This window comes from Cibotium barometz, chromosome 24 (genome assembly GCF_041138505.1).
Source record: "Cibotium barometz isolate CiBa-2024 chromosome 24, ASM4113850v1, whole genome shotgun sequence".
Classification (NCBI taxonomy): domain Eukaryota; kingdom Viridiplantae; phylum Streptophyta; class Polypodiopsida; order Cyatheales; family Cibotiaceae; genus Cibotium; species Cibotium barometz.
In genome coordinates this window covers 5,458,455-5,486,392 of record NC_141069.1, presented here as the reverse complement: position 1 = coordinate 5,486,392, position 27,938 = coordinate 5,458,455, and the positions used below count along the sequence as shown (strand labels likewise).

Here is a 27,938-nt window from a genome sequence, read left to right as displayed (position 1 = left end):
GGAGCGGAGTTCCAACTTCTGAGGGGGGATCTTGTATTCCCAATCGGTTGTACCATACATTGCGGGATTCAAGGGTAACATGGTTACCTTCACCTACAACAGGGGGTCTCTGTCAATCGGGCGGTTGCGTACCACGACATCACCTCAGGAGAACCGTGCGTCAATTATGCACTGATGTCATGCATCCAAAAGGACTTAGAAACTACTTATATTGGGGAGGCGCTTTCCAAACCGACTTGGAAGCAGGCCATGAAGTAGAGCTTGAATCTATTGAACAGATTCAAACTTGGGAGTTGGTTCCTAGACCGGCAAAGCGGATGGGTCTATAAGACCAAGTACAAATCGGATGTGGGACTCTGGATAAGCACAACGCCAGGCTTGTGGGGCCAAAGGCTATTCTCAGAAAGCTAGCATGGATTTTGATGATACTTTTGCATAGACTACTCAGATGGTGACCATACGGACAGTTCTTTCTCTTGTTGCACACTCTCATTGGCCCATCTTTCAGATGGATGTCAAGTTGGCATTCCTCAGCTGGGAGCTAAAGGAGGAAGTTTATGTGGAACATGTTAGCAATCATCTCTTGTCTATACCGTGAGGGCCTTCGTTGTGGGTGTGCCCGCCCAAGAGCTTTTCTCATTTTTCCCCATTTTTTCGTGTTTTTCTCCCTATTTTTTTGGTCGTGGGGGCAGTCTTGTGCTGGCCGACTGGTGATTTTGCTTTGGCCGACTGCATCTATTTTGGCCAGCTGCATTTATGCTGGCCGACTGCATTTTTTGCTAGTCGTGGGCATATCTGTTGCTGTCGACTGCTTTTAGGCTGGTCGACCAGCACTGTAGGGTGGTATAAATACCACCCTTGGTCCCCCACTTCCTCTTGTATCGGATTCTTGTGTATACAGCAGAGTTTATACAGGTTCTCTCTCTCTACACTTTTGCGTTTTGTTCTCCACAACACTTGTCTCATTTTCCGCTGTGCATTATGACTTGTGTGGACCTACGCAACCATCCTTGGGAGGTTCTTTGTAGTTTATGCTGCTTGTTGATGATTGTAGCAGATTCACATGGGTTTATTTCCTTTCCCAGAAGGACCAAGCTTTTGATCGGTTCAAGGAGTGGCATGTTATGGTGTAGAAGGAGTTTGGATTGTAGATAAAGACTCTTCGGGCTGACAAAGGAGAAGAGTTCTCTTCTAATGCATTTGTGTGGTTTTGTGCGGAACATGGCATCAAGCGGGAGCTGGCCAATACAGGTTCACCTTCAAAGAATGGAGTGGTTGAGCGAAATAACCGGACTGTGGTGGAGATGGTGAGGACGATGCTGGAGCATTGTGATCTTCCTTGTCCACTTTGGGGAGGCTGTGGCTACGACTGTCCATATCCTCAACTGATCTCCGACGACTTCAGTACCAAAGATGACTCCATTTGAGGCTTATTTTGCCAGGAAACTAGAGTCTCCCATTTTCGTGTGTTTGGGAGTGATGCCTATGTTCACATTCCAAAGAAGCAGAGGGGGAAGCTTGACTCGAAGTCCCAGAAGCTTGTATTTGTGGGATATAATTCTCTTTCCAAAGGCTACAGGTTATATGACCCAGAGCGGAACGAGGTTGTTGTCAGCAAAAATGTTGTCTTTGATGAGCATGTTCCAGCGTCCACTGTTGATGAGCCGCCACTTCTTGCAGACCCAGATGAGTCTGAGGATGATTCCCAATCTATTGTTCCGACTAGACAGCCTCAGTCAGTTGTAGAGGTTGAGCCCGTGGCTGGACATGAGCTCCACTAGCAGCAGCAGGAGGCTCCGCGTTCTGTTCGAGTACCAAGTTGGTTGTTAGACACTCTTTGGGAGTCAGGTGTTATGGAGCATCCTCCAAGTGGACCATAGAGGACAGACCTCGAAGATCGCACAAAGTTCGTGACAAAAGTCATTCAGTGGAGCTCTTATAGGTAAACTATGCTTTGATGTCTCGTATCATTCGGGACAAAAAGCCCACTTCCGTGAAGGAAGCTCTTTCTCAGGTGACTTGCAAGAGGAGGTGTATGTTGAGCAGCCTCCAGGCTTTGAGGTTCCAGGGTCAAAGGGGATGGTTTACGTGTTACAAAAGGCCTTGTATGGTCTTAAGCAGCCTCCCCGGGCTTGGAATCAGAAGATTGATTCCTTCTTTCTACAGACAGGATTTCAGATATCAGTTGCAGATCCTAACTTGTATCTCTTTTGGGAACGCGGTTTGGTCACGTTGATTATCCTTTATGTGGATGATCTCAATCTCACTGGCGGTCATGTGGAGCACATAGCAATGATGAAGATTGCCTTGTCAAAGGAGTTTGAGATGACCAACTTAGGCTTACTCCATTTCTTCTTGGGATTGGAGATTTGGCAGACCGAGAGGGGTTCTTTGTCTCTCAGTAGCAGTATGTTTATGAGTTGCTTGAGGCCTTTGGGATGGAGAACTGCAAGCCTGTTACTTCACCAATGGACCCGAACACGAAGCTTAAAGTGAATGATCCTTGTGAGCAGGTTGATGCCGCTCTGTATCGGAAGCTTGTTGGTTCATTGATTTGGTTGCTGAACACCAGATTGGACTTGCGCTTTCTTGTGGGGTTGTTGAGCTCATTCATGCAGACGCCTTTGAAGACTCATTCGGATGTAGGATTGCGGATCTTGCGGTATCTGCAGGGTACGAAGGATCTTGGCCTCTTCTATGACACTAGAGGGGGATCGACGGATGGAGTCCAACTCCAAGGTTGGAGTGACTCAGATTGGGGAGGAGATCCAGACACGAGGAGATCTACATCAGGCTATGGTTTTACCCTCAACTCAGGAGCTATTTCATGGAGCAGCAAGAGGCAGCCAACTATTGCCTTGTCGTCTACAAAGGCAAAGTATCAGGCTGCTTGTGGTGTTGCTTGTGAGGTTGTGTGACTGCGGAGGTTGCTTGGCGAGATTGGGTTTCCACAGAAGGAACCCACGGTCATCCAGTGCGATAACCAGAGTTGTATTGCTATTGTTCACAACCTGGTCTTCCATGCCCGGACCAAGCACATAGAGATACAATATCACTTTGTTCGTGAGAAGATTTTGGTTGGTGACATCTTGCTTGTTTATTGTTCGACGGAGGACAATGTGGCAGACCTCTTCACAAAGTCTCTACCTCAGGCGTTGCTCCAGCAGCACTCCAGCTCACTGGGGTTGGTTCCACATCCAGGAGCTGAGAGGGGGTGTTAGCAGTCATCTCCTGTCTGTACATTGCACACTAGGGCCTCTGTTGTGGGTGTGCACGTCCATTAGGTGTTTCGCCATTTTTTTCCTAGCGCCCCAAGTGTGGACCGGTGACCGGCCAAGAGCCTATAAAAGGGTGGCCAAGGTCAGTCAGTTGGTCATAGACTCTCGTGAGTCTTTGCAAGAGCTCTACGGTCAGAAGCCTGGCCTGGATCTAGTGCAAACGTGCACCTACTTCATGCAGCCGAGGCCGACAGCAATCTCGAGGCCTACGAGGGTAGCTCCGTGCCGATATGGGACGTCATGGAGGAAAGATTGGTCCGTGCGTCTTGCTAGTTAGCTCAGCTCGTGGCTCGGTGGGGACAGCCAAGACTTGTGGGTTTTGCCCACGGCTATCATGGTTGGGTGGTGAGTCAGGCCTGCACTCCCTTCACGTTGTTTGGCTTTGTTTTGCGGGTTTTGAGTCGTGTTTAAGGATTGCTTTACGAGGAGATCCATGGGGATTTAACAAGGTGGCTGTTGAGCAGCCTCCAAGCTTTGAGGTTCCGGATTCAAAGGGGGTGGTTTACAGGTTTCGAAAGGCCTTGTATTCAGCAGGTTCCCAAGACTTGGCATACCAAAATTACAGTTGATGATCCTTGTGAGTGATGCCTCCTTGTATCGGAAGCAGTTCGGTTCATTGATTTGGTTGCTGAACACTAGATTGGACTTGTCACATTTGTCACATGCACTCTGCACCGTAGTGCATGGTGACAAGCTGGCTCATCATCATCAGTGCAACATTGTACATTATTAGTACCTTTTTAGGATGATAATTGTTGTACGCCGTGACCCCATTGTAATCCTCAGTCCAAGATAAGTCAGGCACGAGCTACATAGGTCATTCTCAGCCTTAGACAGTCAGTCAGTCAGTCCAAGTCCCTTAACCCACTTGAAGAGATGCATTCATACATGTAGAGTCAGTAGAAGCCTTAGAGTTTGCATCAGGACATGTGTGCATTTATGCATAGCATTCATTCCATATGCATATAGGCCATTTAGACCATTACAGAACCCTTCAGAAATCATCTAGTATTTATTCGAATTTATCTGGCATTTTTCCCATAATTTTCAGCATGTAATATCATTTATTTATCATGCATCAGTCGTGGTGGAGAATAAAATAGCTACAGTTGGCCAGCCCTTCAGCCAACCGACCAGCCCTCAAATCAATATAAATAGGCTTGCTTTGCACCATTCATTCATATCATCTCAGCAATCAGCATCAAGCGCTTCAGCGTTTCAGTATTCAGCCCATAGATCACATCAGCCTTCAACGTTTTGGAGAAGCGTTTCATAATACAGTCCCACCAGCATCAACACATGAGCATCCAGCCCTCCATCAGCAAAACGCAGCAGTCAGCCATCAGTAAACCTTGCGTTTTCTGCATAGAACCAGTTTTCAGCATTCATCTCTTCATTGTTTTGCTACAGCCATCCGATGAAGGTAACCCGCATGCATTCATTCATTTACAGCATTCATACATAGCCTAGAATAGTCCCAAACAACCCCTATCTCAGCCTCAGATTTGCAGCCTTCCCTCATTCCATTGGAAAGAGTGCATAGGCTCAAGATTGGACATCATTGGTGCTTCTACAGCCATGTACAGTTCAGCCCGACTCTTGGTCTTCCGAGATCTTGCGTTTGGCTTATCGTCAGTCCACCGTCAGTTTCTTCAAAGTAATAAAGCAATTACTATTCTGGTAACGGGATAGGGGCCCCTTCAGTGGGTAATTCGGAACCCCATACGGTGTACAGTTTCCATCTCTCTCTCTCTCTCTCTCTCTCTCTCTCAAATCTTTTTTGAAGTCTTAAAGTGGATTGCTAAACTCACAAAACTCAGGATACAGAAGACAATGTGAGCATTTGTGTGACAGGATCCTCAATTATGAATACTTCCGCTGCATGTAACAGGACTTGAGCTTCCCGATGGGGCTGTTGAGCTATTCATGCAGACGCCTTTGAAGACTCATTGGGACACAGGATTGCGGATCTTGCGGTATCTGCAGGGTACGGAGGATCTGTTAGAAGTCATCTCCTGTCTTTATCTAGACACCAGGGCCTTTGTTGTGGGTGTGCCCGCCCTTTTAGGTGTTTTCTCATTTTTCTTCACTCCCCGTATTTTTCCCCCATTTTTCCAATTTTTCTGTGGCTTGGGGGACAGCACTATGGTGGCAGGAGGACCTATTTGTTAGCTGACTGCATCAGTCTACTTGCTGGAGGTGGCCAACTGTATTTGACAGGTCGTGGACTTCACAGTTGCTGGCCGACAGTACACAGCTGGCCGACTAGTGTTTTGTTGCTGGTCATGGAGTTCTAGAGGTCTTGTCGGCTGCCTATGAGGAAGCCGACTGCAGTATTGGGGCCATATAAAATGGCCCCATAGCCCCCTTGTCATTTTGTCTTGTATTCAGGATTCTTCTCGTGTATATAGAGTTGAGTTACATGCCTCTCTCTCCATTGCTGTCTATTTTCTGCACTTGCTCTTGTGTTTCCAGATTTTGTCATCATCTCCACTGCGTATTCTGACATGGTATCAGAGCCCTAGGCTCTTGATAGATCTTGGGAGTTGTGTGAGCAAGAGGGGGACTGTTGCGTTGCTGATTGGTGGACTGTTCAGGATTGTTCGGGAAGAGGAGAAGCAAGAGGACGGCGGGCTGATTTACTGGACAGCCACTTGCAGGTAAGTTCTTCTTTGTTCCCACTCACCCACCCCTTTTTCAGTTATATCCCCGCAATGGCATTAGAGATGGCTGAGAAGCATGTGAAGATCCCTACACTCCCCATGTTCCCGGTGGACCGTCACTTGGACGGAAACAACTACGGCATATGGAAGGTTATGATGGAATCTGTTCTGGAGTCATACGACCTTGCTGATTTCATTGTTGTTGGGGTTCCACGGCCGGAGGTAGAGGAAGGCGAGTTACCGTCGATTCGTAAGGATCGGGAGGCACAGGCACAATTGTGGGATCGTGTCAACGCCAGGGTCCGTTCATTTATCTTCCTCAACTGCACACAGTAGGTAATCAATCATATAAAGCATATGATGCTGGCCAGATGTATATGGCAGCATTTGGCTTCTCTTTATAACAGGGTATCGCCCATGACGAGGATTTCCTTGGAAGTACAGATGCGGGTTATGAACCCTGCAAAGTTATCGACGATGCAGGAGCACATTAACAAGCTGCAGGCTCTTCAGCAAGAAGTTCTTCAGGCTGGGAAGGAGATATCATCAGAGGATATGGCCATAACGTTGTTGTTGCATTTGCCCTCTCAGTACTCAACATTTTACTTGTCTTTGATTACCAGTGGCAGGCTCAGCACCATCACGTGGGAGGAGCTTGTGCCCATGGTCTTGGACCAGGAGGAAAGATTCTCGAACCCTCCACAGGGCGGAGGTTCGGAGGCCTTAACTGGCCAACGGTCGAAAGGCCGTAGCAACAAGGGCAAAGGGAAGGCTTCATCGGAGAAGTCTTTTGAGAAGAAGCCCGACGCTGACCGCGAGAAACTAAAGGCAGAGAGGACCTGTAATGATTGTGGCCAGAAAGGCCACAATTGGAGGCAGTGTCCCAAGCGGAACACCGAGAAGGGTGAAGACTCCCCAGCAGCAATTGTGAAGACTCCAGCATTTGTGTACCTGGAGGTGATAGATACCGATGTTTCATTTTCTTCGGGCAGGGAGGAGGTTGGAGGACTCGCCGCTACAGATACTCGGGAGTGGATTCTAGACAGTGGTGCTTCCAGGCACATGACTCCTTCCCGTTCAGATTTACAGAATCTCTGCAGGTATTCTGGTCACATTCTTACTGGGGATACATCCACTATCCCAGTTCACAATGAGGGCAAGTTGAAGATAGTTCCCGATGGCAGAGGGGGGAAGCATTCCTCCTAGGTGCTGCATGTTCCGTCACTTGGTTTTCATCTGTTGTCAGTGCATCAAGTTTGGAAGACTGGCGTACGGGTGGAGTTTGATGAGCATTTTGTTGCTCTCCGAGACAAGGCAACAGGCCAGGTAGTGTGGGAAGGCCGAGTGGAGAATGGAGTTTACAAGCTTTCAGCACTCTCTCTCCCAGGTCCTCAGTTTTGTGATGAGTGCCAGTCTGGTAGTGGCCACTTAAGTGTGGATACACTGCAGGTGCAGGCTTTCCCGAGCCAGATAGAGGATAGCTTGCCAGTTGATGGCAGCAATTGGCAGGAACTTTCCAGTACAAATGTTGGTAGTTCTTGTGTTCGTCAGTCATAAGGAAACTTTACAGGTAACTTATGCTCTGATGTCTCGTAGTATTCGGGACAAAGAAACTCTTGTAGATGAGGAAGTTCTTTCCACGGGGACCTATTGGAAAGCCAAGTAGGTGGCAATTGATTACTTGCAGAAGGAGGTGGATGTTGCACATTCTCTAGGCTTTGTGGTTCCGGATTCAGAGGGGGTTGGTTACAGGTTTCTGAAGGCCTTCAGTGTTCTTCAGCGGGTTTCCAGGACTTGGCTTTCCACCGTAACAGGTGTTGATCCTACTGAGCAGTGTGATGCCTCTTTGACTCGAAAGCAAAATGGTTCATTGATTTGGTTGATGGATACCAGATTCGACGGGAGCTTCCTGATGAGGCTGATGAGCTCGTGTTTGCAGATGACTCTTTGGGAGGCAGGATTGCGTATCTTGTGGTATTTGCAACATGCGAAGGATCATGGACTCTTTTACACAAGAGGGGGATTGATGGATGGAGTCTGACTCCACGGTTGGTGTGACTCAAATTGGGGAGGAGATTCAGACACGAGGAGTTCTACTTCAGGCCCAGGAGCAGTTTTATGGAGCAGTACGAGGCAGTCATCTTTTGCCTTGTCGTCGACAGAGGTAGAGTACCGGGCTGCTTGTGGTGCTGCTTGTGAGGTGGTGAGGTTTTAGAGGTTGCACGGCAGGATTGGGTTTCCACTGGAGAAACCCACAGTCATCCAGAGGCACTTTGTTCGTGAACAGATCGTTGTTGATGACATCTTGCTAGAGTTTTGTTCGACAGGATAGTACGGTGGACCTCTTCACGAAGTCGCTATCTTAGGATTTGCTCAGGTAGCACTCCAGCTCCCTATGGTTGGTTTCATAGCCAGGAGTTGAGAGGGGGTGTTAGAAGTCATCTCCTGTCTTTATCTAGACACCAAGGCCTTTGTTGTGGGTGTGCCCGCCCTTTTAGGTGTTTTCTCATTTTTCCTCACTCCCCGTATTTCCCCCCTCCCCCATTTTTCCCATTTTTCTGTGGCTTGGGGGGCAGCACTATGGTGGCAGGAGGACCTATTTGTTAGCCGACTGCATTAGTCTACTTGCTGGAGGTGGCCGACTATATTTGACAGGTCGTGGACTTCACAGTTGCTGGCCGACAGTACACAGTTGGCCGACTAGTGTTTTGTTGCTGGTCGTGGAGTTCTACAGGTCCTGTCGGTTGCCTATGAGCAAGCCGACTGCAGTACTGGGGCCATATAAAATGGCCCCATAGCCCCCTTGTCATTTTGTCTTGTATTCGAGATTCTTCTTGTGTATATAGAGTAGAGTTACACGCCTCTCTCTCCATTGCTGTCTATTTTCTGCACTTGCTCTTGTGTTTCCAAATTTTGTCATCATCTCCGCTGCGTATTCTAACTGTCGGCTGCTTTTAGACTGGCCGACCAGCATTGGAGGGTGGTATAAATACCACCCTTGGTCCCCCACTTCCTCTTGTATCAGATTGTTGTGTATATGGCAGAGTTTATACAGCTTCTCTCTCTCTCTCTACACTTCAACGTTTTGTTCTCCACAACACTTGTCTCATTTTCCGTTGTGCATTCCGACAAAACAGCCCCCGGGATTTCAAGTTCCTGGCTCCAAAGGCATGGTCTACAGGCTGAAAAAGGCCTTGTATTGTTTGAAACAATGAGAAGATTGATGCTTTCTTTCAACACAAGGGTTCCAAGTGGTCGGCGGGGCTGATCCAAATCTCTACATCTTTCCCGAGAAAGGGTTGCACACTCTTATCATTCTCTATGTGGACGACTTGATCATCACAGGCAGCCATACAGCGCACATTGCTCAGACAAAGGTTGCCCTCAGTAAGGAATTTGAGATGACAGATCTCGGGTTACTTCACTTCTTTCATGGATTGGAGATTTTTCAGCGCTCAAATGGCATATTCATTTCTATGTTACAGAAATGTTAGAGGCCTTCAGGATGACATACTGTAAGCCCATCACTTCTCTCATGGATCCCGGCATCAAACTCTCCTTTTTGGATCCTATCCAGCAGCAGCAGATACACTTATGTACACGAAATTGGTTGGTTCCTTGATTTGGTTACACCACACAGCCTCATTGTGCATTTGTGGTGGGAACTCTCGGTGCTTTCATGCAGGCACCTTTGGATGGTCATTGGTAGGCAGCACTCTGCGTGTTGCGGTACTTGAAAGGTACCAAAGATTTTGGTATTTTCTATGGAAAGGAGGCCACTTTACGTGGCTGGAGCGACTCTGACTGGGCTAGAGATGCAGATACCCCACGGCCTACTATAGGGTATTGCTTTACTCTTGGATCTGGAGCAATTTCATGGACGAGCAAAAAGCAGCCTATGGTGGCGCTTTCATCGACTAAGGCAGGGTATCGAACGACCTGTTCGGTTGCTTGTGAGGTGATTTGGCTGCGGCGGCTACTTGAGAAGATCGATTTTCAAACCCTTATCTCATGCAACAACTAGAGTTGCTTGGCTACTTGAGAAGATTGGTTTTCGACAGCACCAACCTACCCTTATCTCATGCAAAAACCAAAGTTGCTTGGCTATTGATAAGAATCCAATATTTCATGCACAGACCAAGCATATAGAGATCCAATACCACTATGTGTGGGAGCAGATCTTGGAGGGAGACATGATCCTTGAATATTGTCCTACCCAGGACAATGCTGCAGACTTATTCACCAAAGGATTATCTCAATCAGCTACTAGCGTTCATGGCAGCTCCTTGGGCCTTGGGCCACTACCACCCCCACGACATGAGAGGGGGTGTTAGCATATATCATCTCCTGGTGGTGGCTATTCTAGTGTCTACAGGGACCCTTCCCATGCTCAAGCACTCCCCTATTTTTTCTTATTTTTATGGGCCTTTGATGTGGGTTGCCCACCCTTTTTATGGCTTTTATGCCTATTTTCAGATCATGTAGGAGATTAGGAGGCAGTCGGCCAGCTCATATGGAGTATATATATATATACTGCCCTCTTCCTCACTTTTCATCATCGCTTTTGGTCATTTGGTGAGCACCTTCAGCCTTCTGCCTACAGAGTCCACTCCTCACCTATGGGCTAGTTGTATCCATCTTTTCTTGAGGATTAGTGCATCAGTGTTTTGCTGTTTTTTCTGATCTCTCTCTTGGAGCTTCAACGTTTTTGTCATTCGTCTACATCTTTCTAGTGCCCTTTGACACCATGGAGCCCTGTCGGCCAGCAAGAGGGCTGTCGGCCAGTATCAAGAGCAACTAATGTCACATATGGGAACAAGCATGCATTTAATGCTATTTTGTCCTAGTCCTAAGCAGATAAACATGCCGACAGCAGTAGTAGCAAACCGACCAGCATATGTGGAGCTTATATAAGCGATGGTCAGCCCCAAGCATAAATCATGTCATATTCTCTGCAAGCCAAGGGCTAGAACAGCCAAGAAAGGGCTGAAGGCAAGGTGGAAAGTGTAGATCATCTTCAGGCTGAATGCTATCTCAGCCAAGTGAAGGTATCCAAGTCAATTCAGTCCTTGTTATTTACAGCCAGCAGTCAGTCAATCTACTCATTCAATAAAGCAAATACACCATACATGGTGGGGGCCCTTCAGAGGGTATTTGGGACCAATCCTGTGTATATGTCTCTCCTCTCTGCACTCTTATCTTCTCTACATTATGCTATTCATCGCCAAGAACAAAGGGCTGAAAGTATTTATCCTTTCTGTAAGCTTTGCATGTTACACACAAACTCTGCCCACGAACTCTATACTGACGGACCAGCAGATATGCACCTGTTTAAGGATGGGCCATAGCATCTACAGTCACCTCTGCATGCACTGCCAGGCCCTAGAGTAGCAGAGTCAAGTGTTGGATCACCAGTTATGCAGCATCAAAGGCCAACTGGTTGTAGATTTTTGTCTAGCCGTCCGTCTGTGGGTGAAATGCACTGGAAAAACTGGAAAAATTCAATTTAGTACCAAAGTTACCAAATAATGCCCTCCAAAAATGATTGGTAAACTTGGCATCTCGGTCTGACACTATGGTCCTAGGAATCCCGCCAATTGGATACCAATGCCGAATGAATAACTGGGCAACATCCTTGGCGGTTACATTGGCCTTGCATGGAATAAGCATAACAAATTTGCTAAATCTATCAACTATAGTCAAGCTCAGAGTATTACGCTTACCCGGACTAGGAGGCAGATTCGTGACAAAGTCCATCGAAATATCTTGGAAGGGTCCCTCAGGATTGGCAAGGGCTGTAACAACCCTATCTTCTTCCCTTTTGACAAATATCACAGTGTTGTACATATGAAAACACATCTCGCCTCATCTTTAGCCAATAATATTGAAGTTCCAATTTCTCCAAAGTCGAATTCATGCTTCTATGACCACCAGTTAATGGTGTCATGGGCGTCATGGAGAAGAGCTGCCCTAAATGCCTTCATGACACATAGTCGGCCTTTGTAGAAAAGCCAACCATCGCGTATCAAAAAGTGGCATGGTCCTGTGGCATCCAATGCCTGTTCCCATTGTGTACTGAATTCCTCGGAATATATGTGCTTCATGTCGTCAAGTTCTGTACCAACAAGGTCGAGTCTAGTGATCTGAATCAAAGTCACTTGTCCCTTCCTGCTCAAAGCATCAGCCCACTGGATTGGCCTTTCTTGGAAGGTACTCAATCATACCACCAAATTGCTGGAATATCTGGCTCCATCGGTGTTGTCGATCACTCCACTATGCACTTGGCATTGTTTGAATCCAACGTAGTGCCTGATGGTCACTGCGCACCTCAAAGTCATGGCCATAAAGAAAATGTTTCCAATGTTTCAAGGCATGTATTACTGCCAGGGGTTCAGGATCGTAGACTGAGTAATTCTTCTCTGTGAGCAGTAACTTAAGAGACATTTAAGCTACTGGATGACCATTTTGTTGTAATACACTTCCAATTGCGATGTTACTCACATCGATGATCACCTGAAATGGCTCGTCCCACGAGACAAGTGCTAAACAAGGCGCTTCTGCTAAAGTCACCTTGAGGTTCTTGAATGCCTCCAACGCTCGTGTGGAGTCATTCGAATCCGTTGCCTTCTAGTCTTGATACCCTTTAGCAGATCGGTGAAATCCGCCGAGAGGTCAGAAAACTTGTCTATGTGGGTGGAGTATGCCTGGCATATAGCCACAAAGGATCTGATGTCATAAGCAGTTTGAGGTACTTCCCAATTGACAATCTCGGCCACCTTAGCCACATCAAGTCGAATGCCTTCTGCACTAATTATATATCCAAGGTAATGAACCTCGTACAAATAAAATTCCGACTTCTTCTCATTGACGTAGAGCTCGTTGCTTTCTAGCAACTTCAGGACTTTCTCCACATCAATGTCATGCTGCTCAACCATAATACTAGTATGTCGTCCAGAAATATGAACACACACTTTCCAATCAATTCCCGGAACATACGCATCATCATGCGGTTGAATGTGGTTGGGGCGTTCGTCAAGCCAAAAGGCATGACCAGAAATTCATAGTGGGCCGGTTCCGTACGGAAGGCTGTCTTGGAGATGCCCCCCTCCACAATCCTCACCTGGTGGTACCCACTCTTTAAATCGAGTTTCGAGAACACCTTAGTCCCATTTAGCCTCTCAAGAATATAATCTATTCGAGGCATCGAGAATCTACTCTTGATAGTCAGCTTATTGAGTGCACGATAATTGACACACAAACAAGAAGAGCCATCTTTTTTCTTGACAAATAGGATTGGTGCTACAAATGGCGACATGCTGGGGCGGATGAAACCAAATTGCAACATTTCTTGGAGTTGGTGGTCCAACTCCGATTCCATTGCCTTGGAAAGGCGATATGGAAACTTGCTGGGGGGTTCCGAGCCTCGAAGGAGATCGATCTTGTGGTCCTCCGGTCTGGACGGGAGGAGCTGGGGAGGGAGATTGTCCCGAAGAAAAATCTTTTGGAGCTTGTCATGGAGACCTAAATACTTCTCGGAAGCACTGGCCACCGTCTAGGTAGTCTGGATGTATATCATCGCACAATGTGCACCTTTCCTAATTACTCGTTTAGCCTGCAAGTGGCTTATGAGCGGAAAGTTCGGAATTCTTGGCTCACACTTAATGGTCACTGGGGTGTTTAACACATTCCGATTAATCTGGAAAGTGTGCTTGTCCCACTTGACATCAAGAAGTAACTTGTGAAACCACTGAATGTCCAATATTATGTTTGCTCCTACAAGAGAAGCAACCATAAAATCACGCACAAACTCTATGCCCTAAATAACTAACTTAGCACCTAGAGCTTCATACTTGACGCTCATTGTCATGCCTATGCTAAAACCCTCAACTTGTTTGTTCACTGAAGTCAGGACGAAACGGGCACGCTAAGCGGCCTGTTCCGTGACCACATCCTCCGTGTTGCTGCTATCAAACAAGATGACGACTCTCTGGCCACCTATGTAGCCAAAGGTCTCGAGCAATTGGTTGCGCTCATACTCCTAGTCATGGGCACCCTTCTGCTTATCTTCGAGCTCCCGGCTAATGATTGCTCCAACTGAAGCATTGGGATTTGAAGAACTAGGGGCAGCCACTGAGGTCTGTGTGGGAGCTGGGCTCACCACGAAAGCTGTGGAGGCTGAGGCGGCAGTCTTTGGTGCGGTAGTCTTCTTAGGACACTCCCAAGAAGTGTGTCCTTTTGTATGACAAAACACCTACCCTCCTTCTTGTACTGAGCAATCTCCTCAACACTCAACTTGCCACCTGTCTTGCCTGCCTCTGCTTTTTGGTTTGGAGTAAGCTTGGACGCATTGTTCGAGGTCTTGGGGCCAGAGGCTCCCGTGCTCTGTCCTGGGGAAGACCCTGTTTGGTTCTGGCCTTTCTCCCCCTGAGGCGGTAGCCTTGGGAGTAGCCGGTTGGGAAGTCTTGGGCTTGCCACCATTGTGTTTCATTTCAACACTCTGCACAAGCGAGAGTGCATCTTCGAAGGTGGCTAGCCTAAACATACGCACCTCCCACTGGATTTGTGTGTCAAGGCCATACAGAAATTGCCCTTTCTTGTCCGTATCAGATAAGCCTAATTGCAAACATAAACTCAAAATTCTATTGGCAAACTGAAGAACTGGTTGCGCGTTCTGACGCGCTCCCCTGAACTTGTCTTCGAGTCGCTCAAGGTAATGGGGCGGTAGAAACCGCTGCTTAAGGTCGCAGACAACCTCTTCCCAAACATAAGCTGCCATACCTAATCTGGTGTGGGCATGAGCCCACTGGGTCCACCAAGGAATGGCCTCACCTTCCAAGTTACCAACTGGCTAAGATCACTCTGTCAGTATCATTCTTTCTAACTGCGGCAAAGTAAGCTTCAAACTAATGCAGCCTTGGGGGCACTTGAGAGGCAGTGTGCACACAGTTTTAGGAGCCGCGCACCAAATTGTGGCTATTTGATACGCTTGTCACACCGACCCTCCTGTACGGAGCTCCAATTTGGGGGCCCAACATACATCACAGATCTCAGAGAGGGACGGAGGCAAATGGAGAGACCACTGATTATGATGATTGCCCACATGATTCGGAGCAAATCATCAGTACACACGAGATTGTTCGGGCTGAGCTGGGTGCCGCACCAGTAGTGACCGAGGCCCTATTCCAGGCAGCTACCTTTTTACAGCGGCTATGGAAGCTCCCTCAACAGAGGTACTCCCGATTGGCATTGACCTCATTCATACAGTTGGCAGAGGATGGAGATACTCATTGTTGGTACACTCAGATGAGATCATGGTTTGACCTACATGGTTTGCGGATAGAGGCACTACCACCCTTTTAGTATAGTCTGGATTGTCCATTTTTGGATCTCACCCGCTCAGAGCAAAACCGCGTGATCAGGATGGATATCATCAGAGTGGACACAGAGAGGACATGGACTAGTCCCCTTGAGCCCTTAGGCACGAAAATGGCTCATTACAAGAGCCATTTTCTACACCTCTCACCAGATGATTTTATCACCCGCCCGACGTACATGGATGTACACCTATCACATGGGATATGTTGTGCCATTGGACAGATCCGGACCTCATCACACCAGCTGTGGATTGAGATAGGGCGATATGTGCATCAGATCTTGGATGACCGCATTTGTCAGCTATGCTACCAGGAGGCAGAGACAGAGGAGCACTACATTTGCCGATGTACAGTCTATTATGAGATCCGAGGGAGATATCACTACCTCTTCCGAGAGACCAAGACGGTGTTCAGAGTCAGGGGAAGAATGGATTGTGGACTAGAGGGGATAGATGCGTAGATCTTCGTCTGAGACAGAGTGGTTTGGAGAACAGGCTAGGCTTTCAGAGAAAAGGGTTGCCAGGGATGGATGGATGACAGAGGGACTTCGGGAAAGGATTGGGATGATAAAGGTCATCCAAGAGCAGGTTGGATTCCCGTCATCAAGTTTAGCAGAGGGGGATGTCATGTGCATGATAAATGCCATGGACATTTTCAGGGCTAAATCCAGAAGGGGCAGCCAAGAAAAAGAGTATGAGAACTAGGACATGGAGCACAAAGTGCTGTTTGGCAGTAGGACCAGACGGCGATGATTATGGATATAAAGAGGGCAGTCGGCTGGCCGACCAGCAGTCGGCCAGCAGCCCAATATTCCCAAGTGACTATAAATAGCATGGATGCTCATCATTGTACTCATTCATTCCTTTATGGAGTGGATCATTAGGGTCCTAGTTTAGGACAGGATTTTGGGTGTTCACCACCTTTTGTACAAGGCAGTCTATGGCTATAGTAGAAGTACCTTTTTGTACCATATGAATATACTGAATTTCCAGCACATCTCTCTCTCTACTCTCTCTCTATATCTGCGTTTTGCATCAGATGGTTTCCAGGAGTGTTTAGGGCTGAAAGAAGACTCCCAGAGCTTCCGCATGTTACATTAGAGACGTTAATGTATAATTTCATTTCTCTCTCTATTTTTCTACACATCTACATTCAGTTTTTTGTGTTAATTTGTTGCGACAAGTGTGCTGTTTTGGTACGGTATCGAAGGCTTTGCGGAAGTCTACAAAGCAGTAGTATATCCTTCTCTTCTGTGCCCTGCCCTCTTCAATAAGTGCCTGAAGTGTCAGTATGTGATCCAAGGTAGTAAATCCTCTCTTGAAGCCAGCCTATCCATGTGCTCAATGACCATGCCTCTCTGCCCAGCGGCTTAGCTCCAACTCCAATATAGAGCCATATAGTTTGGCCAAGTAATGACCAATCATGATCGTCCTGTAATTGGTTGGTACCATGGGGTCCCCGCTCTTAAAGAGTGGTACAATGATATGCTCTGTCCAGCTTGCCGGGAAACCCTCACAAATGGCACAATTAAACACATGTGCGATGAGCGGAGCCAAAGTGTCGCGCGCATATGAGAAGTGCTCTCCAACTAGCCCATCATGATCCTGGGCCTTTCCATTCTATAACCTGTCTATTGCATCTAGCACCATCCGCATAGTAAAAAAGGTGTTGCTAGCCGGTCTAGCTCCCAGTAGAGGGGGGGTGGGGGGCTGTCCTGGTGCATCATATAGCTCTCTAGCATAAGTATGCCATGCCTCAGGTGCAGTAATCGGAGTACCAGGCTCTCTCTCCTGTCATGTGCACGGTGTGTATCTACCGTGTGCTACACGCACACAAGACTAGCTTCGAGGTTTGGGGAAGCTTGGAGCTAGGCAGGTTGATCGGCGAGCGGAGTTAGGGATAGACTAACGGGCGGGCACCCAAGTGTGGACGCCCAATGACCGGCCAAGAGCCTATAAAAGGGTGGCCAAGGTTAGTCATTAGTCATAGAGTCTCGCGTGTCTTTGTGAGAGCTCTATGGTCAGGAGCCTAGATCTAGTGCAGACGTGCACCTGCTTCATGCAGCCGAGGCCGGCAGCAGTATCGAGGCCCGCGAGGGTAGCTTCGTGGCGGTATGGGACGTCACGAGGTAGAGATTGGTCGGTACATCTATCTAGTTAGCTCAGCTCGTGGCTCGGTGGGGACAGCCAAGACTTGTGGGCTTGCCCACGGCTGTCAAGGTAGGGAGGTGAGTCAGGCCTGCACCCCTGTCATGTTTGTTTCGTTTGTTTGCAGGTTTCGAGTCTTGTACCAGGAGCGTTCTACGAGGAGATCCTATGGGGATTTGACATCTCCTGAAATATCTTCCATGCCCTCTTGCTGTCCTTCCCCAGGAAGAGTTGGTAGATCTCCTCCTCTAGCTTAGCCAGGTAGGCTCGTTTCTTCCTCTGCACAAGGCGTCGAAAGATCATCCTGGCCTGTCTATGCGTGTGAGTCCCAATGGCAATCTCATGCTGTAGCTGTGCTCGTGTCTCACGACACTCATCATCATACCAACTGTTCTGTGGGGCAGTGCTGCGGGGGGGGGGGGGGGGGGTGTGGAAGGGATCATAATGCACAGGATGCATTTAGTACACCTGCCAATCCTCTCGTGATCTCGTCCAAAGGGCTATGCGGGTCTAAAGCAAACAAGCCATCAGATACTGCATCTCGGTAAACCCCAACTGTCTCATGTGTAAACTGATATCTCAGGTACCTACGTAGATGAGTGGCTGGCCCATCTCTCGGGGATCTACCTACTAGTGTGAAACTCAGCCCTCAAAGTATCCTGCATTTGTTCTAAGGGCTCCATTGCAATTCCACACCATGAATCGCAAGGTCTCATAGGCCGCGCACCGTCAAGTGGGCCTCCTCTCCGTAATGATGACTCCGCCATCTCTGTATACCGCCCATTTCCCCTCTTTCCTTGCCTCAAGCACACGCGGCATGTGTTCCTTCCGGTGCGCTATCTGTGCCGGTGTAAGGTCCTCATCCAAATAAATCTTTTCCCCCTTAAGGGCCCAAATACCCTCTGTAGGGCCCCCACCACGGATGGTGTATTTGCTTTTATTAGAATGATGCAAAACTGAAATAAAAGACTGAACCTGAACCTTCTGGGCTGAGGAGAATCCTCTGCCCGTGACCTTCAATCCTTCACCCCTTCTGCGTTAGCTTATCCTTGGCTCCTCCAGGATGCTGGTCAGCTGTCTAAAACCCAGGCGGCTGTTTATAAATGCCTCACGACCTGAATAAAATCAGCATTAAATGCTAATAATCCTGTGCATCACATATATGGGTGCTGGCCACCATGCGAGCATGAGGTTCTTGCTGCTGAGCAGCCTGTGTGGGCTTCCCCACACCTGGCCTGCAGCCCTCTAGGGGCTGGGTACCCTGTCGGCTGCCCGTCTAGGGGCCCTAGGGCTGTCCTTCCAGCCTGCCCTTCCAGCCCATCCCATGGCTGGTGGGCTCAGCCAAGGCCATCTTGGCCCCTATGGGGGTGGTTCTACACCTCTCCAATGCCCACATATCTATCCTTGGGGTAGCCCTATGGGCTGGCCCCTTTCCTATATGCAAACCCTAACTGTCTACACAGTGGTCTGGCATCCAGTATCATACCAGATACATAGAACCACTGACATCATTCTAGAGGGAGACTCACAGCGCGGACTGGCACTGTTTCATGTGCAGGACAATGCACACCTGACCTTGGACGCATGTACAGACAATGCACACCTGACCTCGGACGACTAGAGTGGGACCCTGGCTAACTCGTCCCGGACTGGGCTCACATGGGACCAGTTTTCCACCCCAGGTCCTGCACCTTCTGTACAGATATGTCTACGTGGCATCCAAGTGCGGGATGCACGTGACATACATGGTGTCCATATAAAGTGCCCTTCCATCAAAGGAAAAGATCCAAGCAAAGCTCATCCAAGATACCCAAGATCCCAAACATTGCGAGACCATTTTGTATCCACTACAAAGGTTCACATTCCGTCCTCACGGGCATACAGCACAAAGACCTGGAAGAAAACCTACAAATGATCAACTTCCACCTTGAGCACTTTCTATCTATCCAACTGTCCATAAAAAAACATTGCAAACCACTGACTATCCTATGGTAGCCCACGAGAAGAACAGTACAGAGAATGGCCAAGCAAAACTCAGCTATCCAAACTTTGGCCACTAATGCATCGGATTAGATGGAGCATGAGAACTGCTTGCAACCGCTCCAATGCACCCTAAAGGAAGAAAGCAAAATCAAGAACAACACTCCTCAGAAACCAAATCTAAATCCATCAGTCCTACTCGGCACCTATATGTCTAAACCACCCATATCTTGTGGAACGTACTCCAAGTAATACATCCCCGTTGCTAATACACCGAAGTCGAAACTCCAGTTGTTGTCGGGACAGTCTCCAAAAAATCTGTGAACTGTGAAGATACACCAATTAGCCTATCCTCCCATGACGAAGACAAATCTGATGGCATGTACTACTATGGTGTCTGCATGACATTAGGCACTAGAGACATGTACTCCTATGGTGTCTGCAAATAGTAGGTGAGAAAAGTCCTCTTGAACGACCCCAAAAACTTCAGCGATCGCCAAGACTGAAGCCAAAGATTCTCCACTGAGTGCAATGCCACAACACTCAAGATACTCCACCCAATGCATCAGACACTAAAGATACTCTACCTAGTGCAAATGGTAGATGATGAAAGTTTTCCTGAAGGACCCCAGAAACTAAAGCGACCGCCACTAAAGCCAAAGATTCTCTATTGAGTGCAAACAGCAACTATGAAGACTCTCCCTCGTAGACTTGGCAGAAAACTTTCTCTATTTGTACTTGAGACCTACTGCAATGAAGCACCCTGGGTGTATGCTCAACCCGAGAAATGAAAAAAGCTAAGACGTGCACACATGCATCTCCCTCACACTCATCCTCCGGTTTTGAAGAGGCCGCCTCCTTGGACTGCTCCTTCGAGTCTGAAGAATCCGCCTCCTCGGATTGCTTCTCCAAGGCCCTCGGACAATCCTTCGCGATGTGCTCGGTGGAGTCACAATAAAAAGCACCGTCTATCCAGCAACCATCGTGATGCAATGCTCTTCAAGAGTGAGGCGAGTCACTGAGGCTCCCCACTTGGCTTAACCTCATCATCCTTGGCCTTGGACTGGCTACCGTTGTCTTTGCCTTTCTGCTGCCCCTGTTGTTGAGTCCCAAACTTGAAACTCTCCCACATCTCAAGGTTGTAGCAAGACGAACTGCATCTGGCCGATGTGCATGAACGTCTACGTGCAAAGATGGTTTCAAACCATCCACAAATCGCTCAACCTACTCCGACCGTTGAACTGTCCTTGAAAGCATGAGTAAAAGCTTCCAAAAATGAGCAAGATAGTCGGTTATCAACTCGCCATGTTTCTATATAAAATGCTCCCATGGATTCTTCAATCCACACTAGTAATCTACAAAGAATAAACTGCTTCAAGACCGCCTTGCGGGCAGTCATCCCACCAAGTCGCGGAGTGGTGCCTAAGGTGATCTTCCCACCACAAGAGAGCAGCAACTGTCAAAGCTGTATGCACCAAATGGAGCTGAAAAATATATGAACCACCTACTGTGTTGCCAACATGGCAGCCATCTCACAGGTCCAATTCGTGACGCCTTCTCTATCCATCTTCCTGTTGAACTTGGCACGCTTTAGAAGCTTTAATAAATGGGCTTCGTCACGAGGTATGATGGAAGAACTTGGCAAACCGGTGGTCCCCTGTCTTCGAGCCGGTGAAGGCGACCGAAGAATCCGGTGGAGAGGAACTCTACGAAGGAGACCATCAATGATGCGAACTGCGTCTATCCTGTCGACTACGCGCAGGTGTAGAATGATGACTGCCAAACTAGGAGCGAAGCTCGTCCAGTGCATCCTTATCTGTATCCAAAGGATTGAAAAATCCTCCTCCACAAAGTTTTGCCACTTCGTTCTTGGAATCGTCCAACACTTGCTCCGATGCACGAGTCCTTGTAGATTCCAAATCCGCAATACTAGGTGCTTGAGGTGCCGACTCCATCCTGTGAAGACGGGCAAAGATAGCCTCCATTTTAGCCGCATGCGTGTTCATGGATGCCTTTATGTTGAGAAGCAAATCAGTGAGTTGTGAATCCATGACAAATATCAAGTGATCAAGGACCGGGTGAGGGATCTCATCCCCTGCGTGATGAGATAAGGGTTTGGTGGGAAGGGAAGCACAATATATCTCAATTAACCCACGTGCAATGAAGAGAACCCAAATATTCACTTTTCCCAAACCCGAACTTATGCACTCTTGGAATTTAAGTGCTCTATGCTATCCAAGCAATCGTCGACACACACGTGCCAGAAAAGAAAAAAAAATTGCAGGTTCCCTAGGCTTTGATACCAACTCTAGAACATTTGCACCTATGTGCTAGGGTTTTCCAGAGATAGAAAGAAGAGTGCGGCAGAATCACACATACAGCACACACAAGAATCCTAAACTATTGCTCTGTATTATGTACAAGAAAGAAGTAATACAACTAAAGTTGAGGTACAAGATGTTAGACATCATCCCCTTCTTGCTGGCTTCCTGTTTGGTGTCCTATTGTAGCCTCTAGGTCTGACCATGTTAGCTAGAGGGGCTCCTCACATATGTTTTTCCATATTATTCCCCATTTTATGGAGTCTTGGGCATTTTTCCCTAGTCATGGAGGACTTTTTCCCTAGTCGGCTGCCTTCATATGGGCATATATATAGCGAGCTTGCCTCCCTCATTCTTCACTGCTTGCTTAGCATTGTTTGCTGCAGTCTCTCACATCCAAGGTTTTCTCCCCTCTTGCTCGGGACATGTATTCCTTTGGATGATGATATTGAGAGCAGGTTCTCACCTGTGTTTCCTCTCCATCTCTCTCTCTCTCTCACTCTCTCTTGTGTTTCCACTTCCCTTCTTCTGCTGCACATTCTATCATGGTATCAGAGCGCCGGTGATCTTCAGTGTTGGATGCTCCCTCCTCTCCCTCCTGCGTTTTTGCGTTTTCAACAAGGTGGACAGATCTTGTGTTTTTTTCTCAGAATTGCTGCTGGTCGCCTGCCTCTTCCAAGCGTTTCTTCTCAGCAGCCCGTGGTCTTTGTTCATCAGTTTGACCTCCGAGAACCCCTTTCACACCTGTTTTTTGCACTGTTTTCAGGGCAGCAGCACCTAGTTAGCTGCGTTTTTCTACAGGTGGTTGTCATCAGCAGATTGCAGCAATTCTCAGTATTCATACCCCCTCTGTAGTGTCGGCCGCCTGTTTTGTACAGGCCAGCAGCAGCATATTTGCTGCGTTTTTTTCTTCTACAGGTTTCTGATGCTATTTGCTGATCTGAGGACTTGATGGTACCATATTTCTTATGCGTTTCCAGATTCGGTCCTATCTATTGCCCCGAATACCTCTGTATTTTCAGATTTGCAGCCATAATTGCTGCGTTTTTCTGAATAGATCTTGCTGGTAGCTCTACCTTCACTTGGGCTTCATCTGTTGGACCCGAAAGTACCTTCTTTTCAGGGTTTTTCCTCATAGGAGGTGTGGACACTGGTTGGCCTGAATTTTCAGGTTTGTAGCCCTTGTTTGGCTGCATTTTCTTCTCCAGTGGACACAGATCACTTGCAGAGGGGGGTTTCTTGGTTGGATTGTGGCTTTGGAGGCAATTTGGTACTTGAGGAGGATACTGAATTTTTGATTTCAGTCAGCGTTTTGCTGATTTTGGAGCATCTATATTTGTGTTTTGTTCCTAGCCTACATGGTTTCCCGGTTTCTTCATGTTCCTTGCCTTCTATTGGCGGTGGAGTGCTGTTTTTTGTTGGACAGCAGTGTTTTGGCTGCATTTTGCTTCCCACATGAGTTTTCTACACTCAGAGGGGGCCTATCTCCAGCTACTTCACTTGAGGATTAGTTTCGGGAGCTGTTTTGTTTCTGTGGAGACTCTCTTCTATGACAAGAGTTTACAGATTTTGGAGGAGAGAAGTGATCTTTTCAGAGATCTTGAGCAGAGTTTATTTTGTTCGAGCCTATGTTCTTTGCAGTGTTTGTAGAACAAAGAGGGTGTTTTGCCTATGAGGTGTGATCCTTTCACATGGATCACTTATTTGTTGCTGATTCTTGGGATCTGATTCTACTTATGGAACAGTCTTCTACTATCAGTGATGCTCTTGAGGACTTTGTTACCACTGCAGTTTATATTCCTGCTTCCCTTCCTCATTGTGAGGAGTCTACCTCTGCCTCTCTTTGTGATGCTTCTAAGGATGCCCCTCCCCTTGCTAGTTCTGCAGGTTTGTTGTTTTGGAGGATGGTTTTTTGGACCCAATGGGATGCTTTGGATCTGTGGTTGCTAACCGTGCCTGGGCCACAGTGGTACTTCCATAGTTTTTTGGATTTGGATCAGAATCAGGTTGGGCTTGTACCAGTCCAACGACATCAGTTTTCAGAGGGGGATGTGGAGTCATTTCATCTTGCGATGCCCACCTCACTGGCGTGTACTTATGTACAGCATTGGGCAACTCATGGTACGGAGTTTGGGCAGACGGACCCCATCTTTTCTACAGAGTCTTTACATCTTGCGATGCCGATCTTTTTAGAGGATTCTTTTGTACAGCATTTGGCTACTCTTGGTACAGAGTTGGAGCATATTGACTGTATTTCTTTTGAGGGTTCCAATGAGGAGCAACTTGCTTCTCCCATGATTGGTTATATACGGGATCTGATCTTGGTTGGTTATGAGGTTTTTCATACCTTCTCCAAACTGGATACACGACATTTGACTTCGGGGAGTGTTCTTACACTTGGGTTTGGAACCATTATTTCGAGCACACGTCGCAACCTACTTGGTTGTTTTCTTCCAGAGGAGCGGTGTACCTGGCAGCTTGTTCTGTTGATTTTGTAGCTAAGTTCCTGAGGAGATTGCTTGTTGAGCTTTCTTGGTACCTGTTTCTGCAGTCTTTCATCTTTGATTGAGGATGGCATCTCTGGCTTCTTGGAGTTCACTCACCATCCGGTGCTGAGAGGGGGTGTCAGACATCATCCCCTTCTTGATGGCTTCCTGTTTGGTGTCCTGTTTTAGCCTCTAGGGCTGACCATGTTAGCTAGAGGGACTGGTCACCCCTCACATATGTTTTCCCATATTATTTCCCATTTTATGTAGTCTTGGGCATTTTTCCCTAGTCGTGGAGGACTTTTTCCCTAGTCGGCTGCCTTCATATGGACATATATATAGCAGGCTTGCCTCCCTCATTCTTCACTGCTTGCTTAGCATTGTCTGCTACAGTCCCTCACATAAGAGGTTTTCTCCCCTCTTGCTCGGGACATGTATTCCTTTGGATGTGATATTGAGAGCAGGTTCTCTCTCTCTCTCTCCTTTGTTTCCACTTTCCCTTCTTCCACTGCACATTCTATCACAAGATGTGGCTGAGAATGAAGATGTCAAATCACAACCCTGTGACATACTGTACACTCCTAACTAGCATTCCACCTTAAAAAACGCTCTGTGAAGTCTAACACTCAGGAAAGCAGATGAATATGACGATTTGGCTACCCACGTATATATATGCACCAATGCTCCTAGTCGGCTTCTAGTAGTATTGATGTTGGCCATCTGTACCCGATTGCCACATCACCACCACCACATCATCACTACCACGTTGCAATGCCACATGTCACCTACATTGTCTGACTCTGCCCCGTTAGCTCATATCTGATGTCTGGCTCTCCTACATACTTGTAAGTGTGTCACACGAGGAGCTTACATCAAGCAAAGTACAAAGTAGCATTGCATAGACAAGGCTTTAAGGCTTCACAGGAAGAAATTGTACACCATTGCCTCAACATCGAGCTCTATTCAACCGGACATACAAATTGGATGTGAGTAATGCGCCTACTTGCCGAGCACGGCTTCCATATGGTTTCATCTACCTTTTAGTGATATGAGTGGTGTTGTATCTTTGAGCTTTATTGCGTCTTTGATAATTATGTTATCTCCTACAATGTTAAGTCCACCATGAAATCACCACCCCCACAATAACTCAACACAGAGTAGAGAGGAATACATATCCGATGACCTTCTAAAGAAAACATTTTTCCCATAAATGGATAAGGACATCCAAGGTTATACCAATCAAGTGCCAAACATGTCATATGGAAGGTAGAAGTGGATTGATTGACAAAAATTACTTATTTTATTCCAATAAAAAGAATATAAACACTCCCAAGTTAGCTCGACTATTTGTAGAGGGTCTTATAGGCAACCATCCACTTTTGTCCTCAGAATGTTGGAGATTGTGAAGGCTCCAAAGTTGAGTTACATGTAATAAAGAGATACTTATAAACTTCTAGTTCTCTTCCTTTGGTAGTTTGCTTCTAGTGCTTACCAAAAGAAAAGAAGGGCCGGGCCCCGCGGGTGTTGGGTGGGGTGTGGGTTTGATATATAAAGGCTCGTGAGCTCCTTCTAGAGGAACACGTAAAAAAAAGAGGGTGGGGGGAGAAAAGCTCCAATGTGGAATGCCAAGTAGAGATGAAATGCAAGCAAGGGATGCCAGTGTGATCCCAATAGACAGTTGGATACCAATAGAGAACAAAAGAGACCAATGGACGACAATAATATACCAATGCAGTAGTACTACTATAGAGTCTCTATTACATGAGGAAAAATGTAGGGAATTTGATTCTTTTTACAGGACACCTACATACAAAGCTGCCTCTAATATAAGTTGCACAAACAAAATACACTTGCACTTCAATTCAAATGCCTGTGCATCCATGTTACTGCAAAATACCCAATCCATTGATAAAGACACGTTCTTGAAAGAGCACTATTGATTGGATGTTTCGGCCATGATGACAGTAACCCCTCATGTGAGCAGAGCAACGCCACGCAACCACACATGAACACACATCTCTCTCTCTCTCTCTCTCTCTCTCTCTCTCTCACACACACACACACACACACACTTATGGAAGAGCACATAATGCACGCACATAGAAAGAGCTGATAGAACCACTTACCTTCAGCTCCTGAAGACACATGGAGTGCATCATTTGCAACTCCCTTGACTCGGCGGAAAGGTTCGCAGGCTCTAACTTGAGCAAGAACCCCTCATTCGCGATTGTGTGAAGGATTACCAATGGGAAACAACGATCACTTGCAGCTGAAAAGGAAGAGACTCTAAGCTCTTTCTCACGTTCGAAAGGTAGACAATTAGAAATTGGGAAGATGGACACATTGCCCATAAATTTTTCTCCATGGTATAGACCAGTAATGAAGCTGTCATGATCTCCCATAGTGGCCATGGATCTCCAGGATTGACCGAGGACCCCAAAACTTCAAGTTGTCTTGCAATGTGAGGTGATGACAAAACATTCACGAAGACCTCTCAATTCCAAACGATACCAATACTGCCGCCGCATCATGATGTGAGACGGTAACATGTGGCATGTACATGTCATACGGATGTTGGTGTTGTACATGAGTGTGAGGGAGAGAGAAGTTCCAAATGGGTATCTTGCTTTTAGAATGACCAATGGTATGTTGTATGCATATGGGGCAATGGAGTGTCACATTTTACTGTTGTGTTGTGCTCAAGTCCTGAAGCAAGAATGGTACGTTTGGGTTGTTTTGGACCTTTTGGCAATGTCAGCACTTAGCCCTTTTACAAGGACAATGTTTAAATGTCTCCAAAGCTCCCAGTTCTTCAAAGGGATCCGCAACCAAAGCTGTTTCTGCTGCTGGTTTGCTTAATGTTTAATTATGAATTAGGGCATAAACTTTCTTAATTACGTCATCATCTGTCCGGTAGCGTTAGCCATAGCCTAGATGAGGATGGATCTAGGGTTGAGTGTTAGCGTCCTGCGAAACCCTAAAACGAGGTTAAGTGCCAACGCCACAAAGGGGAAGAATCCAACAAGTAAAATTGGCAGAAGGTGAGTGAAAGGTCAGGACCATGGGTGAACAGGGATGGAACCTATGTCGACAGTGGGCTCAGCAAGGAAAACTGACACCGAAGGAAGAAAGTCAGGGACAAGCTTAGAAGGTTGAAGGAAGGGTGGGGCAATAAGGTTTGGGGCAAAGTTGGACCAGTGCCAAGTGGTAGAGGAAGGAGAAAGGACAGCCCTTATCGAAGGCGCCGATAAAAGTAAAACTGCAGTGCACAATTGCCGCCATTAAAGCTTGATATATAAGCTCCTTTTATAGTGGAAAAGCTAAATCTCCTCTGTTGGGTCAGAGGGGTCCATCCAACAGATGAGCGGCCGACTTCTAAGTGCAGGACCAAGGATACAAAACCTAGTAACACTAAATGAAAAAAAATAGTACTTCTAATTTGCGCTACTTATAATAATATTAAAAAAACAGGTTTATTGTGATCACCTTGTTCCATTAAGACTTAAGGGCTAGGTCCAAGCATAATGCTTCTGTAGTGAGGTGAATCTTCTTTCGTATGGGAGAATGAAATGTGGGATGTTGTCTGCAAATTGTTGAACCCCACATAGTTGGATGGCTTTGTCTCTTTAGACGGTGTAACAGAAATACTGATCAGATTATGGTGTAATCGTGGGTGTATATATAGATAT

The 27,938-nt window shown here is 47.0% G+C and overlaps 1 protein-coding gene across 7 annotated transcripts in view; it reads right to left on the bottom strand.

Annotated features, from left to right (window-relative positions):
- The window catches only part of LOC147624832 (RNA polymerase II C-terminal domain phosphatase-like 1), a 41,615-nt gene extending 13,891 nt beyond the window's left edge, over positions 1-27,724 (bottom strand). For 4 of the 7 annotated variants that reach the window (XR_015268857.1, XR_015268856.1, XR_015268858.1 and 1 more), the window contains exon 1: positions 26,376-27,647. Coding sequence is in view for 4 of the 7 variants with exons in the window: in XM_086818060.1 (XP_086674186.1) it covers positions 26,376-26,660 (285 nt within the window). In the remaining 3 variants the exon portion in view is untranslated. Of the gene's footprint in view, positions 1-26,375 lie in introns of all 7 variants that reach the window. The other 3 variants (XM_086818057.1, XM_086818061.1, XM_086818059.1) reach the window with 2 other exon arrangements.
- Positions 27,725-27,938: the final 214 nt, after the last annotated feature.